General features: G+C 39.2%; 1 protein-coding gene across 2 annotated transcripts; it reads right to left on the bottom strand.

Annotated features, from left to right (window-relative positions):
• Positions 1–1,553: 1,553 nt before the first annotated feature.
• txndc16 (thioredoxin domain containing 16) lies at positions 1,554–18,037 on the bottom strand. Of its 2 annotated transcripts, XM_022195697.2 has the most exons (20): positions 17,582–18,037; positions 17,067–17,247; positions 16,205–16,287; positions 15,972–16,045; positions 15,366–15,440; positions 14,435–14,556; positions 14,210–14,300; positions 13,082–13,250; positions 12,363–12,532; positions 12,164–12,224; positions 11,944–12,082; positions 11,694–11,840; positions 11,102–11,161; positions 10,564–10,762; positions 8,445–8,581; positions 7,855–7,939; positions 6,375–6,516; positions 5,087–5,274; positions 4,724–4,914; positions 1,554–1,825 (listed from the first exon to the last, which is right to left on the bottom strand). In XM_022195697.2, exons 2-20 carry the CDS (start codon positions 17,221–17,223, stop codon positions 1,608–1,610), a joined length of 2,508 nt encoding a protein of 835 aa, XP_022051389.2. In that variant the 5' UTR covers positions 17,224–17,247; positions 17,582–18,037; the 3' UTR covers positions 1,554–1,607. The 2 variants fall into 2 exon arrangements, with proteins under 2 accessions (XP_022051389.2, XP_022051391.2); XM_022195699.2 differs by lacking the exons at positions 16,205–16,287; positions 17,067–17,247; positions 17,582–18,037 and having other exon boundaries at positions 15,362–15,440; positions 15,972–15,992.
• Between the last annotated feature and the right edge of the window lie 461 nt (positions 18,038–18,498).

Here is an 18,498-nt window from a genome sequence, read left to right as displayed (position 1 = left end):
CGTTCCCACATCATTTGGAGTTTTTTTTTTCTCTCCCTCTGAGACGTATCCAGTTATATTTTCATGTCGCTGTTAGTTTCAGCAACTCATTTAACATTTTTAAGTTCCGTTAGTCAGCTTCACCTGGCGTCTCTTCTTACCTTGGTAACGGTGCAGTACCGCATTTCACCACATATACAATTTAGCCTTTAAGGCAGTTACATCCAAGGGGGGCGCTGTTTCACACATGATTGGGAAATTTTAAAAAATGCCAGCAATAATTGTCTTGAGGTTTTCAATACAATTTTAGTAAAATCTCTATTTTTCTTACATTGAAGCACTTTATAATTTGAGGGAGTCCTTATTGTTTCACATCAAGTCCTCTTGACCTTGGATCATCTTACTGTACCTTAAAAAATGCATTTCTTCTTTCATAGATGAACAATGCACCTTATTATACTCCCGATATAACTTAATATGCATGTATTTTCTCCTGTCAGACCTTAAACTGTTCCGCCTGTGATCTAAAGTCCAGTGCATCATCTCAGTGGGAATAAATGCAAAGCAAATGTGAAAGACGGGGTAAAGAATCCACGCTACCAAGAGCCCCTCAGACTGTCCATTGCATAGTTTAGGGTGGATGTTCTCTTGTAACTGCAACACTAATTCATTTAAACAGCTCAAGGTCCCATAAACTACATCGAAACCCACAGAGCAAATTAAATTAGACCAATCCAACAAAGCCACTCCATCTGCTCTGTTCTGCATTTCAACTGCCGGGAAAAGTCACGCATGACGCTGCTGTCATTACAGGGCAGTAGTAGGCGGACTGATGGGAAATCCAGCTTCAGAAAAATTTCCAAGCCACAGATATCCTTCACCTAATGTCACGGCAGTTTCCATACATAGCGTGATCTCATCAGTGGTTTGGCAGATACGGTAACAGTTTAAAGATTCCTGTTCATAATGTTGTGAGCGCAGCAAAGGCGTCGAAAAGGTGCAGATCGTGTGATGATTAGAATGCTGACAGGCCTTACCGAAACTGTGCCTTTCATGTTCAAAATAAAATCAATATCAGTTAATAAAACTCATTTATAATTACATTTTTGCAGTTTTTGTTAATGAATCCGTGCATATTTCTTTCAAATATGCAACTGTAACAAACTACTTCCCTCGAGTTTAGAAGTTTTGTGGTTGTAGCTGAGCAAAAGTGAAACAAAAATCAAAAACTTTCCAGAGTGACTTGGTAGATTAGACGCAGCTTTTCAAAAAAAGAGAACTGTCCATTTTTCTGATGAAACCACCGAGTTCACTGGGATTCCAACACAAACCCACAGCAGTAAGAAAACAGGAAACAGCAACTATGAACACCTCTGAGGAAACACCTGCAGATTCTGATTTATATCGCATTAAAGACCAAAACTACAACAGAGGACACAATAAAATGGTTTCAAAAACTCACAGTCTTGAGTGTTGATCGTTCAACACCAAGTCTTTTGCTCATCTGGCAAAAAAAGTTACAATTCAATAATCTGATCAAATTATTACTAAAAGAAAACAAACTAAAGCTCAGATCAGTAAAAAAACAACTTTAATCAGTAGTATTGTTTCCATCCCATCATGTCCTGTCACAGTTCAGAGTGAATCTTGGGATTATTGTCAGGATTGTCGTGTGTCGCTTCTTCTGACACCAAATGTTCTTCCAAATTGACTTCTTCCTCATCCACCTCTTCTTCTTCCTCTTTTGGAGTTTGCTGCTGGGTGGAGTCGGCTTCTTGCATGTCCATGATTTTCAGAAAGTCGTAGAACTCGACAGCAGGAGGCCAGCTGTTGTCACCTAGCATCCCTACAGACACACAGACAGATATTTAATTGCAATGTGCAACAGAGCATTTCTAATTGGTTCCGATTTTTATCATTGAGACCAATTTTCTGATACTCTTAGGATAAAAAATATTCTGTGGATTATTTTTTCATTTAAACCAGGCTTATTTACAGGTTTCAGTGTCCGAAAGTGTGCAATATTAAATAAGTAATTATGAACATAAAAGTTACATATATAGTAATGTAGCCACCATTAGGTTTACTGTTTCAGCAAGATTGGATTGATGATGCACACTTATCTCTCAGTCTGTGTCAAAATAACAAGAAGATAGCAGAAACGTGCAAAGTCTTGAAAAAAAAAATAGGACAAAATGAATTCTTCCTGGTAAAAATCAGCATTTATTAGTTCTAATATTCTTGTGTTATAGTAAGCGTCCTTTACAACTTTTCTCAGAGTATTTCTTAAGATTAGGACTGTTTTCTCTTTTTCTCTGTCCACATTATCTTATACAGCTTCTATAATATTCATGTCTGGACTCACTGTTTTATCAGCTGTTTTTCTTCTCCAAATTCGATTCCACTGCATCAGAAGTGTTCTTGGGACTATTGTCAAGCTGAAAAGACAATATTCCCAACACTACTGGCAGGAATCCATCCTCCAACCATGACAGAGCCTCCTCCATTCCTTCCTGTATCTCTCTCCAGCTCCTCTTCTCACATATTGTCGACCTAAACATTTCGAACTGTGAGTCATCGCTCCATAAGACTCTTTTCCATCGATCTTTACTCCAATCTCTGGGAACCTTTGCATATTTCAGCCTTTTAAGACTGTTCCCCTTCTGAAAAAGTGGTTTCTTGGCTGCTACCCGTCATCTGATCAACATCTCTGGACTATAAAAGGATAAACTTCAAATCCAGATGAAGCTGCCAGATGCTGAGGAGGTTCTTTGCTAGAAGTTCCTCCGGTCGCTTAAAGAAGAAACTTCTCATAAAATTCTGACGTTTTCTTTCCCTTCACCTCTCCATATGCTTTATATCTCTAGATCAGCCTGATTATCCAGTTTGTTTGCCGATTTGAGTTTACAAGTGACATTTTGATCTGATATTTCTGATTTTATGACTGTCAAATCATGTAAAGTTCAGCATTTTGAATACCGTAATTATCAGTGAGGTTCCAATGAGTAAGGAACTCTTAAAATATGTGTTTATAGTGCTCAAAACAAATAACTGCCACGTCTTATTTTATTCGTGGTTTCATGGTTGCTGATTTTGTGCCTTTTTAAAAGGTGAAGTCGTTCAGTCACAGTCATTCAGTTTTTAGAATCGATTAACAGACAGATTTACATCAAGGGACAAACAATCTGACTTTATTATTCCGCCAAGGAACAGCGGAGTTATGTGACGATCGGCATACGTCTGTCTGTCTGTCTGTGTGTCTGTGTGCAACATTACATTTTTGTACACTTATTTCAAGGAAAACAAACATAGATTGGATGAAAGCTGCCCTGACTGTGCTGATTTGTGTGCTCAGTCACCAAATCAATAATTCTAGCTTGATGTAATTTTAGCAGGCTGTCAATCAAGTGTGAAAAACGATCGCTACAGGGCAAGAGAGTGAAACAAGGCTTTGGTTTGGACTTAAAATTATTCTTTCTTCATCTTGACTTATGTCAGTCCTCTGAGAAATATGAGCACACGCCGGCCAAAAGATGCTGTTTGCCTCATGACTCTAATCATTCATGGTTATGTTGTGGTATATTTTTATATCACTACAAAAAGACTAGATTTAAAAAGGTCCAATCAAATCAGAGAAATTGTGGCATTAAGGTTGAAGATGGCATTCATTTGTGTTACTGTGTTAAATCTGATCCTCAGATCAGATGTATCTGGATGTTGATGATGGGTGTAAACACACACACAGCAGACTTTGTGCTGACCACAGTCAGCCGGGTGGAAATGGAATCTATACGGCGTGTTGGAGACTCAGCATCTAATCATTACATGTAGGAAGGCAATCAGTGCAGGTAGAAGGTCAGTGCTGCGGTTATGAGGAGCTGCAAATTGGTTCCTTCGCCATTTAAAAACAGCACTACTCAAATTTCACAAAAGAAAATCTAAGTAACTGCAGCAGAAACGGAGATCTTTTCTGCTTTACTAAACGCATTCTTCTTCTTTCTTGCTAAAAATTTGGTGCCTACATTACCCACAATGCAACAGTTCGGTCATGGATTTGAGAGTGATTATGCTCTGTTGATTTCACTTGTTTCTAACTCCACACTCATCCGTTTTCAGTCTTGTGTCCTTCACCTGTAATAGACTCCAGTGACATCTCTTGAAGTGGCTAATTAATGGAAAAACCTGAACCCATCACCAGCACAGTGAGGGGATATGTTGTCTGTCTGTAGGGGACATTTTGCTGACCTGGTTGGGCTCTATTTGTCCCCTTAGAGGGAAAAGTCACTTCAAATTAATACTGACTTGTTCTATGTGATCACCTTTATCCTGTAATGAAACAACAGGTACCAATTATAATTAATCTCACAGTGACATTACAACACTAATGATAATTATAGTGAAAGAGCACTTTTCAAATCCCAAGTCAAAAGAATCTCACACAACCCCACTAATTAAAATGAACTAATGATCTAGTATTTGGAGTCAGTACTTATTCTGCTGAGATCATTCACCTAAAATTTCAGGCTGCTCTAAATTTTCTCTTTGAATCAGTGGTTCCTGTTCATTTTCACTGTTTATTAACTGACCCACCTCCAGTTTTTCAAACATCGGACTAGAGATGAGGCATGACTTTCTATCCCTACATGTATGATACTGATGTGGAAGCAGAAGCACAAGGAGAGTCTACAAGCTACTTCACACTAATCTCTGCAACTCTGCTTTTGGTTTTGTTCCTCTGTCGTACCTGTCGGTGACTCGGTTCCATCCTCGACCCTCTGCAGCCACAGCAGGACAGAAGATGCTGCTATGGGGGTGTTTGGTGGGTACTGATAGATTTCACCTCCAGAGGGCAGATGTGAGAGGACCAGGGCAGGAAGGGGAGGCATCGAACCCAGGTAAGAGCCGAGGACAGACATACCAGCTGGAGTGCGGCCACTGAAACACAGCAACAAAATGTACCTATTAATGTGGCAATTATTAAGTAAATATTAAAATAGTAAGGAGTGTTAGCTAATGGTGTTGAAAGGCTAACTGATGATTAGAAAACCCTTGTGCTATTGAACGCTAATGAGCGGTGGCGCATGTAGGATGTGGTTAATGTACGCACAGGTGGATCCAGCAGGGCAGGTAACGCTCCATCCTCCTCCCTCCCAACTCCACCACTCCTCTCATCTCCTCCACCAGCGCCTGGTTCTGCCTCCGTCCGATCTCGTCCTCCTCTTCTCCCACAAAGAGAATCAGCAGAGCTTTATCCAGCGACAGGAAGGACGGCAGGTTTTCCACAGTCAGCTCAGGCTGGAGGTTAAAAGAAAGTGGAGGACAAAGACGCGCAAATTAATCCATGGTGTAAAATTACAAACATTTTGCCAAGAGGGAGCAGACACAATACAGGTGCTTTGAGTCCTGACAACACAAGATTTAAAAAAAAGAGAAGATTTAAAGAATGTTTGGCAAAGGTTCTCATGAAATCAGCACAAAGCCCGGTTTCTGCTGATTATCAGGGATTTACACATCAGTGGTTTTGTTTACTGCAGGTGCTGGTGTAAAACCTGCAGCTGAGTTGATGCACAAACCATGTTAGAAGCAGCAAAACATTTTACTGTCGGCAGCAAAATGAGCTGAGCATTGTCAAGAATTAAGATGACTTTAGGAATAAATTAAGGGCAGTGTGCACTTTTCAAACAAGGACTCTGCTTTATTATACATTTTGCCATCATGTAGAGTGAAGACGATTATCATCAGCTTGTGACAGATTTTGTTGAGTCTTTACAAATTGGGGAAAACATTTGTTACATTGAGGACAACAGTGCCACCAAAAGGAAGTATCTGCCATTGATTTCTGTCATTTTTGATCCTAAATCCCTTAAAATAATAACAACAATAATAATACACTGAGAGAGTTTCCGCTGTAGGACTTCAGGCTGTTTCACTTCAACTATTTACCTTCACAGTGCCAGAAAACAGTCTGGAGCCAGATCCATCACAGCAAAATAAACACTCAAAGAAAGAGTGATGCTTTCACATAAATTCTTTGCATTGTTTATTTGAACAAACGTAAACTCAGACATGACTTATAGCTCTGGCCCTGGATGTATCGAGGAAAGAACATCCAAACCCTGAATCCACATCTGGAGCTTGTTATCTGTGACATACTGTGAACCGCTCCATCTTGGCTTTCGTAAACTTCCAAGAAGTTACCATTTATTTGCGGCTATTTTATTTCATGACACGTAAATGAAGATAAGATCACAATCTGAGCGTAGAGACGTTGGTGTTTTGAATTTGGCAGCAACATTTCAGTCATTTCTTCTATTCAGACGACTGCAGTAAACATCCAGTAATTTAAAAACAACCACTTTTTAAGTTCTTCTTAATGCACACATGGCTTGAGTTACCATCGGGTGGAGCAGCGCAGTGTTGATGTGTGTGAGCAGCTCTTCAGTGGAGGACGACGCTGGCAGAGTGGACGGATGTGTGTGTGTCCTCCAAGAAGGAAACACCAACACAGCAGGAAGGTCCACAGCGAGGCCTGCAGCCCTGCGAGAACACAACACAAAACACACAAAACATGGCATATATTTGAAGTAATGCAGCTAAAATCAGAAAGTACCAAACCAGGGGTGTCTAACATGCAGCCCACGCGCCAAAACCAGCCCTCCAGAGGGTCCAATCCGGCCCGTGGGACGACTTTATAAAGAGTAGAAAATTACAGAAAAAACATTAACTCCAAACTGTAAATTTGTAAAACTGTAAATATAAAATAATTTCTGGACAAGTTGTTTAGATCATAAAGTAAAATACTAGATTGCTCATTGTTCTTTTGTCACTTTGTGTCTCATTTTTGTAAGATTTAGTCTTTTTTATGTCTGTGTTTTGTCGTTTGTCTAATATTTGTCGTACTGTTTCTGGTTTTTGTCGTTTTGTTTCCTTTTTGTCACACTTTTTGGTCTTATTTGTATCATTTATGTAATTTTTTTGTCTCGTTTTGTTGTTTGTCCATTTTCTTGGCACTTTGTAACTTTTTCGCCTAATTTTGTCTCTTTACTGTTTTGTTTGGTGTCATTTGCCTCCTTTTTAGTTGTTTTGTTCTTGTTGTTATTTTGTGTCTCATTTTTGTAATATTTTGTCTTGTTTGTCCAACTGTTGTTTTGATCACAGCTAAATGTTTTGTGCTTTTGTAGACACTCTGATCTGTAAGTTGTAACGTGTAAATGATAAACTGAGGCATATTATTGCTGAAATTATTTTTCTGAAGAAACTTCAGGTTGTTCATAATGTTTTGTTCATTAAAGGTGAACATTTGAAGAACCTACTTTCTAGCACGAAAACAAAAGTAAAAATCTGGAGTTTTATGGGTTAATATGCTGCAATTCAACCAGTGCTGCTTACTTAAGATCAAACTGGGCTGAATGTGGAACTTGAACTAAAATGAGTTTGACCCTTACGTACTAAACAAAACTTCAAATGGCGAAAAGCAGTATTTTTTTGATAACACAAGTGTTTTTTAGCCTTTACAAAACATAACCACACATCGATTTAAGTGTCCTTTCAATACCTGACTGGATTTCAATGGCTCCCTGAGTGATTTCACACACTCAAAAACAAACCAATTTCCTTCTTGTCATCTAATGATGCCTTTAAGTGCTGTTGGAAATCCTCTTCTTGAAAGCGAAATAAGCAAAGACAACTCACAACATGCACCTTTTGTCCTCTCCAAAGTTGCTGCACTGTGTTTGGTGAGTTCCACTTTAAAACACTCAAGTAAATTGTAGTGAATTACAACTTCAGTCTATGAAACGAGAGCTTAAGAGAGGCAGTCGACGGCAATTTGCAACCTTGAAGCAGCAAAGAGGAGACTGAATTTAGAGATTTTACCATTTCTCTGCCAGAACATCGGTCAACAGGCCGGTCAGCACTTCTCCTCTCAGCGACTTTGCTGCTGCAGTAAAAACTTTTACACCTGATAAGACAGAGAAACATCCCATTACATGATAATATGATGCTACTGACTATAAGCCGGTGGTTTGTAGAGAGAGGAGGCGATGAAGGAGGTTAAAAGTCAGTTATAGGTGTATCCAAAGCCTGCTCTCATTCCTGCGCTTCATGAATGAATGCTGTATGTCTACTGTTCATTAATTACAAACATCATGAATTAAATCTTGTGAGCATTTTAGAGTCTTTGAAGTGTTTTGGAGCAGAACCAGCTTCCAAGTGAAGAATCTGACACTAAAATTGAATCATTTTCCAACACATCTCATCTTATTTCAGCAAATTAATGCCTTTTGGCCAGACTTTCCATGAACACTCCCAAGTGTACATAAATAATCACCTATAAAGGCCTCTTTTGAATTTAAAGAAAGTTTGTTTTCAGCTATTAGAGCATCACCATAAATTAGATCATTTCCAATATCCTCATTAGCAGTGAAGCCTGCGTCACACCAACACACACTAGTACAGCCTCTCACCGGTTTGTGTTTGCGTCTTAAACAGTCCCACCGCTCTGTCAGGCTTGTAGCCCGTTAGCTCAGGATGAGGAACCTCCTGAAGGAAGGACGTGACTTCGTCTTCAGTGGACAGCAGTGCAGGAGAATCAGTGCGGCTCCTGGTGAAAGTGCACACCAACATAGAGCAAATTGTATTAACACTTCACATTTTTTTAAAAGAACACAACTGGACTTTCAGCTAAATCAAAAATGAAACACTGATCATTATTTCTGCAGCTGAGAAAGCCTCGTCAGCTTTATTGTTGGACCTGATGGAAGTTAGAGAGGAACTATTCTAGCTGCAAACGGTTGATTTTTAATGGAATATCTCCATAGGGGTACAGAGGAACATTCCCAGCTCCTGTGTTCTAATGCTACATTGTGTTAGCTAATGGTGTTGAAAGGCTAACTGATGATGAAATAAAAGCGAGGATATCAGAATATCAGACTCTCCTGATACATAGAAAACATGACCTCGCATCAGAGCAGGTAATGCCTCTAATATTCCAGCAGATTGAAGAAATGTTCTTAAAATGTTCCCTGAGATGGATCTATGCTGTCCTGTTGTTCAGCAGAAAGCCACAGTGGGTATGACCGCTACATGACTCCTGTTGTAGCAGAAATATTAGTGCTCATGTTTTGCCAAGATTACATACGAGTGTGTTTCCTGTGGGAGCGTATTTGTAGATAAACTGCAGCGTATTTAAGCCCGTGGTGTGATCGAAAAGGAAAACGGCCTTCAGCAGTTGCGCAAACAAAACCATCTGATTCACCTCAACCGTTCCCTCTCATTTTATTTATACTATTCTTTTTTAAACTTTATATTGTAAAACAGTCGACTGCTGTTCTCTGGAACTGTTCCATGTCCTTGCAGCTAGAATGATTTCCAAGACAAACATCCTGCAGAAATAAGTTTGTCTTTCCTTGACCCTCTTATCATATCTGAAGATTTCAGAACCACAGAAGCACATTTTAAATCGGGTGCAAACTGTTATAGTTGTACAGTTGATGCATATTGATTATTATCAACATGCTTTTATGTTGATCATAATCAAATGGTTCTCCAGCTGCACTCTTTGTAACTGAATGGATGAGCACTTAAGAGACTGCAGTCCCCAAATATGTACTGAAAGCAATCAAAAGGATACTGAAGCATTTCAGTGTTGCACTTCTGTAAAACCGCAAGAGACAGAATGAAAACATTTTTACCTCCTATTGCAGTTGAAAATCACTGGGTCTCACATTTCCAATGATGTAACTTGATGAGCTTTAATTACAGTCTCCTTGTCTGGCAGGGACAATGCTTTTAGTTTGGAGGGTCAAAGAGAAGCAGGAACAACTTTGATGGCATCGCTATTACATCATCAAAGAAATGTCTTTTCTCCAAAGCAACACTCACAGAAAACATTGTCCTGAAATGAATCTGTTTAGTTCCACATTTTTTTTTAAAAAATGGCATATATCACACAATTTTCAATCTTTTATTCATCACTGTGTGATATGCACTCACGATAGATGGTCTGCCTTGTCCATCTCTAGACTTAGTTATCGACATGTTCTTCTTAATAAATCTTTTCTGGCCAACTTCCTTTATTTCTATGGGTCAACATCAGCCAAAAAAATAAGAGAAGCTTTTGTCTTTGTTCCCAGGATTCATCTCTGATCTCTGTTCCCAGAGTCTGGACTGAAATGGGGAAAAGGCCGTCATAGCACGCTGCCCTTCTTTGCCTGGAATCAGTTGGAAAAGTGCCTGAATCAAGAGAAACTGCTCTCAAGAAATAAATTCAAAGCAGCTTTATGGAGGCAGACACAGTACGATACACACATTATGGCTCACATTGGGGGTGCATGATTATCGTCCTTAATGTCTTGTGACGTCATTTTTGCGATTTTTATGATGTTATAATGCAAATGTGCAATATTTAAACTGTCATCTGTAAATAAGATTCTTTTTCCTGGTCAATAATGAAATTTTAACAGAAATAAAGTACAAATTGCTTTCATACCGACTCCTTTTCGCTTCACATGTTGGTCATTCAAATGAGACAAAGGTGAAATTAAAAGAAATTAATGAATGACATATATTTCTGTGTCTTCTTACATCATGATGAAGCGGTGCAGCGCCTCACTACCCAGCATTCCTCTGTAGTGTTGAGCCGTCTCCTGTGGGCGGAGCGCCAAGACGCTGGGAAAGGCTGTGATTGGCTGAAACGGGACGTCACTGCCTGGCTGAGCGGCACAAAGGTCGGTCCACTCTCCACAGTCCACCGCACTCATCTGAACATCGTCCACCTCAGAATCTGAAGAAAATTATCAAGGAGTCAAACGTAAAGATAATCCTTTAAACTGTAAATGTTAATAACTAATTTAGCAAACCTTAAATGGTGCAGCTTTACAAAAATCTAAACAAATACCAGCTAAAAACGTGGCTCAAATCGCTGCTAAATAGCTCGAAGGAAACTCTATACTTCCAGCTTTTGTCTCCAAACAAACACATAATCCATAAATATGAATATTTTTTGGTCTTGCAACATTAATACTGACTACAACGGTGCTTTTATGATTAATACTGACCCTCTCTTCTATCCAGTCCTATTCACATATCTGTGGTGAACTGCACCTGTTACTGTGATGTTTACCTGCAAGTCTCTCTGCAACTTCAATGAAGGAGCTGAGAAAAGCCATTGACACAGCGTCCCCTGGTGGTCAAAAAACAAATTGCAACAATTAATTTCATCCATTTGTTCAAAAAAATTACATTTATATGGCATTTAATAGTTTGGTTGCACACACTGTAAAAAAAATGTTGTTTTTGTGGTCGTCAGAATGCTGCTGTAAAATTACGGTAAAACATTTTATACATTTACGGTAAAGAAATGTAATGATGTTGTTGATTTTAGGGTTAAAAAACATGTTTCATTCCATATTTTACTGTGAAAAAAAAAAAAAGGTTTGCTACCTGTTTTAAATACTGCAGCATGTTTCCATCACCAGTACAACAATATGTACATTTAAATGGGAAAAACTGTATTCTTTTTGAGAATTAAATGCAAAAAATACAATATTGCCAGACATATTATGGCATTTTTCCATTAAAAATTGTGCAGGAGTCAGGAAATGTAATCTGAAAACACACACTTTTCTCCCCATTACCCTGTTTACAGTGATTCGTTGGTCGTCTAAACCAATGACAGCAATATAATGTCACCCAGCACGGACTCAGTGTCTTACATTTGAGGTAGAAGAGCGCCACTGTCAGGCTGCTTTGTGCCACTACAGTGTGGAAGTTCTCAGAAGTTAGTTCCATAACCGAGTCCATGTCCAGCAAGTCGCCTCGCTTTTCAAAAACTGACGCTGCAACTTCATCGTCCAGGTTGCCTGGAAACACAGAAACACAAGAACACACACAGACATGCTCCAACATTCTACTTCCTCCTTTGCTATTATGTGATTCTTCTCTTGCACTGTCTGTTCTCTTTACCAAAAGAATCCTCCTCCTCCTCCTCCAGTCCCTCATCTTCTTCTTCATCCTCCTCTTTGTCCTCCTCTTTCTCCTGATTTGTGAAGAGGTCCAGCACCTGATCGAGGCTGTGTAAAGTCAAATACTTCACCTCCGAACTCTGGAAATGTGCATACAAACACGCACAAGGGTAAGGATACTGAGTAAACTCATTCTGAAAGTACATATGAGGCCACCATACCTTGTCAGGCAGCCTGTAAGCAGCATTATATTCATCAGGGGTTTTCACTGCAGGACTCTGCCTGGTAGCACACAAACAAACACAATCACACATCTAATGGCACATTCAGGCTTGAATTTAGCAGTGAACAATGTTAGGCTGCCTCGTCTCCAAACTGTTCAGATCCATGTTCATACATGTACCTGTAGCTCTGACACACCTGTGCACGAGCAGCAGCAGGGCGAGGCCACGCAGCCTCCAGGCCAGAGTGGTGGCCGTGTCCAGGTCCAGGTGCTCAGTAGCGGGACGAGAGAAGAGGAAGACCTGGGGGGTCTGCTGGTAGGGGAACTGGGGGGGCTGGACTGAGGAGGGGTCGTCATACACTTCAGACTGGCAGAAGAGAAACACAACTTAAGACATTATAATCATGAACATGTATATATATAATGTGTGCTGCAAAGACAAGATTGTCTTTAGGTTGGATTGACGGGTTTAACTATCAAATATTTTCCATTTTTGACATAATAAATTGTTGGTCAGACTTATTGAGCATCAAACCTGCATTCTGTCCAACAGCCAGCAGGGGGTGACTCCTCTGGTGCAAAAAGAAGTCTGATTCTATAGAAGTCTATGAGAAAATGATTCTCCATCTCACTTGATTTGATACCTCAGTAAACATTTCCCTAATGAGTTTACAGTTTCAGTCCTGACTTTTAAGTCTTCTTTAATACAGTATGATGTTCATTTTGTACATTTTGGTCCCATGTAGAATGAAACAGTGGAGCCACACTGTGACTGACTAGTAGCCACCACATAGGCATGTATAGTTTTCACAACTCCATCTTTTATATACAGTCTGGGATTGAGCCAGAACTTCACATACAAAGAAATTTTTGCTACAGGGAAGTATTCCATTGTAGCTCTGTGTGTCTTATTTACCACTAGTGGAGCCTCCATGAGCTGCAGGAAGGAGTGGAGGCTCAGGGTAGAAAGGGGTTTCCTCATGCGGGTCAAAGGGCAGCGCTCAGAGGTCATCGGGGTCATGAACCCACTGTGAACTCTGCAGTGGAGGAACCACACTCTAGACGAATGCGATGATTGGTTCACACTGAAAGATAAATACAGAGATATCTCTTCTTGTAAAAACATTATCGTAACTTCGGTTTGACCTGCCTTACTATCAACTAACTGAAGACCGTTGTGTGTTTTGTTCTAAAATCAGATTATAGCACTTACAGGTACTGCAGATGTTTCATCATTTCTTCCAAACTCAGTCATTCATTTACATCCTACCAGACAGTCTGAGAATGTCTACAGTACTGGAACATCACTGATCCTCATGTATGTGCCAGGAATGGGACTACAGTTTTTATTTATATACCGAAGAGCTGTTTGTTGAATTCCATGTCATTCATCATCTTCATTTAATTTCAACAGGCATCTTAAACCCTACATTACAAACACATTCAGTTTGATTCCAGGCTTAAATTTACCTCAGACTGGACCAACGTTTCAATCTGACCAGCTAAAAGAATGTCTTTTTTTCCACAGTTCCTCCTTAAAAGTTCCTCTTTACTGCTGCAGTGTGAACATGAGTCATTCCGCAGTGCATGTTTATGACAAGTTTAGCATATTTTGAGGTCATATGGCTTTCAGTGTAAGGTCTGTACAGTATTCCAGTCAGCACATGTATTTCTGATGGCACTGCAGTAAAAATAAAGCTGATAAACTTTAACCAATGTCTCTAGATGTACCTAACAGCAGCATACATAAGATCTGCTTTAAAGTCTGGTCAAAAAGTTCTCTTTTCTTCTGTTTATAAAACGTTTTGTTTGCTTGTGTTGTACTACTTCACTCTTCATGTCATAGAGTATGTTAAAGTGCTGTTCCTTGTGAAGCGATATAATCTGTGCTTGATGTCTCAGGTTGACATTTCCAACTCATAAACAAGGACCTGTTGAACTTTTGCCTGATTCTACTTGTTACTGTTTTCAACAAGAAACCTGCTTTTCTCAGACAGAACACATGATTAACACTTCAGAACAGAACATAAAGAACAGAAGTTACCCTAAATGCTTCAATACTGGGCCTCCTGTTATGAGGATGAACTGATATTTGGATCCATACACGTACGCTGTCTCCATGATCGATCTGTGCTCTGGAAAATAAAGTAAAACAATGAGCAGAAACCATACATTAAGTTTAATGAGTGATTATAGTGAAGCGGTCAGAAAGTCTGTCTCCATCAGTATTTGTTGTGTCCATCTATCCATCCTCTCTTCTTCCTCCTACCTTGTGTCCCCAGACTCTGAACGTAACCCAGCACAATGTCCTTCTTCCCTTTGGCTGCCTTCTCCATGGCCAAGAGATCAGTGTCTGTGTGGACGTATTTGACCTCGTCACGCAGAATGGCGCTTAAATAGAAAGAGACAGAACTCAGGCCCAAACCCTTAGATTCCTCTAAACCAGGGGTGTCAAACATGTGGCCCACGTGCCCAAACCGGTCCTCAAAGTGTCCAAATTACAGAGAAGACATTAACTGCAAGTAGAAATTTAAAATAATTTCTAAACCATGATAAGTTGTTTTGATCACAAAGTAAAATACTAGATTGTTCATTGTTCTTGTGTCATTTTGAGTCTCATATTAGTAATATTTTGGCTTGTTTTTAGTCTTTTTTGTCTGATTTTGGTCGTTTGTCTCATGTTTTGTCATTTTGGGTTTCTTTTTTGTCTCGCTTGTGTTGTTTGTCCATTTTTTGTTATTTTGTAACTTTATTGTCTAATGTTTTTTCTGTTTTTGTTTTGTGTTATATGTCTCATTTTTGCCTCTCATTTGTCAGTTCGTGTCTTGTTTTGTAATATTTTGTCTTATTTTCATTGTTTTTTGTCTTTTTTGGATGACTTTTGTAGTTTAACCTAAGTTTTTTTGTTGTTTTGTTTTGTTATTTCAGGTTGTTCATAATGTTTTATAAAAAGAGAATTCTTTAAATGTGAACTTTTGTTGAACTAAACCAAAGGAAAAAGGTGGAGTTGTGGCTACTTACTGGATATTATGCTGTGTTTTGACTGTTGAGGCCGACTTCAGCTGAAACTGGGCTGAATGTGGACCCTGAACTAAAATGAGTTTGACACCCGTGCTCTAAATCTATGCATAATTGCAGATATTGTTCTTTCCCATAATAAAGTGAGAGCCTCACTCAGCTCAGGGGCGTTGCTTACTCACAACAGAACTTCAGAGACGATGGAGTTGACGTCAAAGACAGTGTCCAAATCAAAACTCAGAAACTCCTTACCGCCTCTGCAGACAGAGAGAAATGGACACAGTAAAAGACGGATTATAACACATAACTGACCAAACACACTCCACTGCGAGTTTTGAAAAAAACTAATCTGCAAGAAATCTTCGACTGAGGAAGGGTAAAATGTGCAGCTTTAATGGAAACTGCTTAGAGAGGTGTTGACTTAACTTTCTGCTCATTATGGAGGTTTGTAGTTTGTGGTGTTGCTGAATTGTACCGCATTACACTGAGAAAGGTTTCTATTTAGTCCTCTTCATGTGTATCAATGAGGACAGCCTAGATAATATTTTCGACAGCTCCCTGCATTAGTACTTTTGATGCTACAGTGACTCATCATTCGTAGTAATCCATTCAAATTTACCTAAATTTGAATCTGAACCACAGCTTTTCGTATTGTGGTTCAGGGGATTTGACAGGCGGCACTAATACACAAATATGAGAGGCTCAGTGCAGTCATTTTGTGGCCGCTGTGAATTTCTATACAAATTTCTATTTCTATACACAGTGTGCAACATGTCTTTACAACTTACCTGAACAGAAAAGCCATGTGCAGAAGTCTTTCGTCTGTGCAGTATGTTTGAACCAGCTCTTTATTACAGTTGACCTAAACAAGAATAAAAAATAATAATTCTTATTCTACACAGTCACTTTTTTTGGTTATCTATATCCAAATTCTGAAGTTAATAAAAACTTGAAATATCACGACTTTAATGTCAACTTCTGTGGCAGATGGCATTCATAGCACCGAGGGGACTGCAGTTACCGTGCCAACCAGGACTCCGTAATCCTGCAGAGCCTCAGCAGACTTCTCCAGCTCCACCAAGAACAGAGAGATGGTCGGAGAGACTGGAAACAGGAGAGAAATGCAGTTATTCTTGATTAGTGAGTTTAAAAGATGCTGTAATTAGCAGATACTAGACTGTGTTAGGATCTGTTATCATTCATATATATATTTTAATTTAATTTAATTTAATTTTTCAGATGAAACGGACACCACATTAAAACAGATATTTCTGGAACTCTGCCATTTCGGCCAATTAGCTGTTACACTAATGTCAGAGATATCATCATTTTAATTTGAATGAAGAAGTGAATATTTTGAAAATCTCCACCATGCTCCACCTTTGACTGCAAGCATTCAACATCACAAGCTTTGTAAAGGTGCATGTTAGGGTGGTACTGTTGAACTGAATCGTATTTAAGTGGCCCATAAGTACACGCATTAAGAAATATGCGAGCATTTCCACCTTTGAATAATCCCAGTGAAACATCTGTTTTGCAAATACACTGACAGAACTGTGAATTAACCTTTTCCACAGAATGTCACTCACATCACAAGGTTTTCACCCCATATGACCACATGCAAGCATTTGATGGCATGTTGTGCAACACCAGAAAACAACACAAACAATCTGTCTCTTTAGGCTTTAATATAACACTTTCAGATGTCTGTAGAAAAGTTTTTGAAAAAAAAATCCCATCAATCTCTTCTTGTAACTCTTAGGGATGTTGTTCAAAAAAGCTGATAGCACTAGCACTGTATAACCCTTAATATCTCATGCCTGATATTAAAGAGAGTGATGACAAATGTACTGTTGAAGTATGTGTTCTAAATATGAATATACCTTGATGCTCAAAATAGATAAACATCATCTTCCCAGAATGCAGTTTCTCATAAAAGTCTGCAGCCGTGTACTCGATGAGGTCTGACATGTTGGCCTTGTCTGTGCATCCTCCTGACCTCATCCACAGCAGGAAAACAGCAACGCACATCCACATCATGGAGAACAGAGCTTACTGTGCGCTCTAGAAATGAAAAACAAGTCTGGTATGAAACTAAATAAGCAAAAAGTGATGTTAGCATAGATCAATAAACAGCAGAAATCATGACAGCAAAAAATAATCTGGTCTGTGCATCAATTTTTGGCAGAGAAACGTGATTACAAAACATTAGTTGTCAACAAACCGTAGACATGTAAAACACTCAGGATTTCTTCATTTGACCTGCACCATGTTATACATAATTGATCCACACTGTTGGTCCGTTTAATTAAACTGAATAGGGACACACAAGTCGCAGCAAAATTTGCAAAAAAAAGAAAAAATTAAAAAGACCACAAACGTGCCAGCTGAACTTTACCTGAAAAGGCTGAGTTAGGGCGAATGTTAACTTTTGTCTTTAGAAGTGGCAAACACGCCATAATCCAAAGATAGACCAGTGGTAAAGAGTGAAAAAGACATGTTTACGCTAATTAAGAGCGAAAGCTTATCTTTTGAGAGTTGAAGTCCCGCAGAAAGTCCAATATTCGCTCTTTTGCTTCAGTTTGTAACGCTACGCAGTGATGTTAGCTCATTAGCTATGCTTGTTAGCAGTCGGTTGATGGATGTTCGTCCACGATTTTATGAAGCTAACGATTAGCCTAAGCTAATGTGTGTAAATTTAAAACATGTATGATGGTTTATGTCCGCAGGGTATTTAGGCCATCGATAAAAGTTGCATGGAAGGTTATTTTTCGCATGGTTACAGACTGAAACATGGTAAAATCAGACTGAAGAATGATGCTCCATCTCCTGCAGTCTGTAAGACAGTAAGTTGTCGTAGTTACCACAGCACTTCCTGCCATTCTTTCATAATAAAACTCAAAATTGAAAAATATGCATCTTTCTATCGTCCGACCCACCTTGTACGACAAATGTGCACATTCTATTGTAATAATACATAACAAATTGAAGTACTACTGCTTTATACTTGTTGTTTACTTCAACAATATTCGATGTAAGTACAATAGCTTATGTTTTATTTTGAAATCAAAAGCACTTCTGTAAGTGTTGTTCCTTTAACTTCAAACGACTTTCTGCAAATTGTTTTGATGCTTCTTTCTGCGAAAGACGCCCACGTGTTTCATTGAACCAATCAGAGCAGAGATTAGTTTTGACTTGAACAATCGACCAATCACGGGAGTGCGGAGGGCGGGAACATCCGCAGCTGACATCATCGTAAACCAATAAAGTCAGAAAGTTGCGGAGGTTGGGCTGCATGATTATCCAATGAGCTTA

Source organism: Acanthochromis polyacanthus, chromosome 22 (genome assembly GCF_021347895.1).
Source record: "Acanthochromis polyacanthus isolate Apoly-LR-REF ecotype Palm Island chromosome 22, KAUST_Apoly_ChrSc, whole genome shotgun sequence".
NCBI classification, from domain to species: Eukaryota; Metazoa; Chordata; class Actinopteri; family Pomacentridae; genus Acanthochromis; species Acanthochromis polyacanthus.
This window is presented reverse-complemented; position numbering and strand designations above follow the sequence as displayed.

Bases quoted from the DNA above. Each gene is read 5' to 3' on its own strand.
- txndc16 (XM_022195697.2), bottom strand. From the start codon at position 17,223: ATGATGTGGATGTGCGTTGCTGTTTTCCTGCTGTGGATGAGGTCAGGA. The intron at 7,940-8,444 runs GTGAGAGGCTGT...CTGTCTTATCAG, and splicing joins TAAGACGCAAACACAAACCG to GTGTAAAAGTTTTTACTGCA. The intron at 4,915-5,086 runs GTGCGTACATTA...GCTGTGTTTCAG, and splicing joins CTGCCCTGCTGGATCCACCT to TGGCCGCACTCCAGCTGGTA.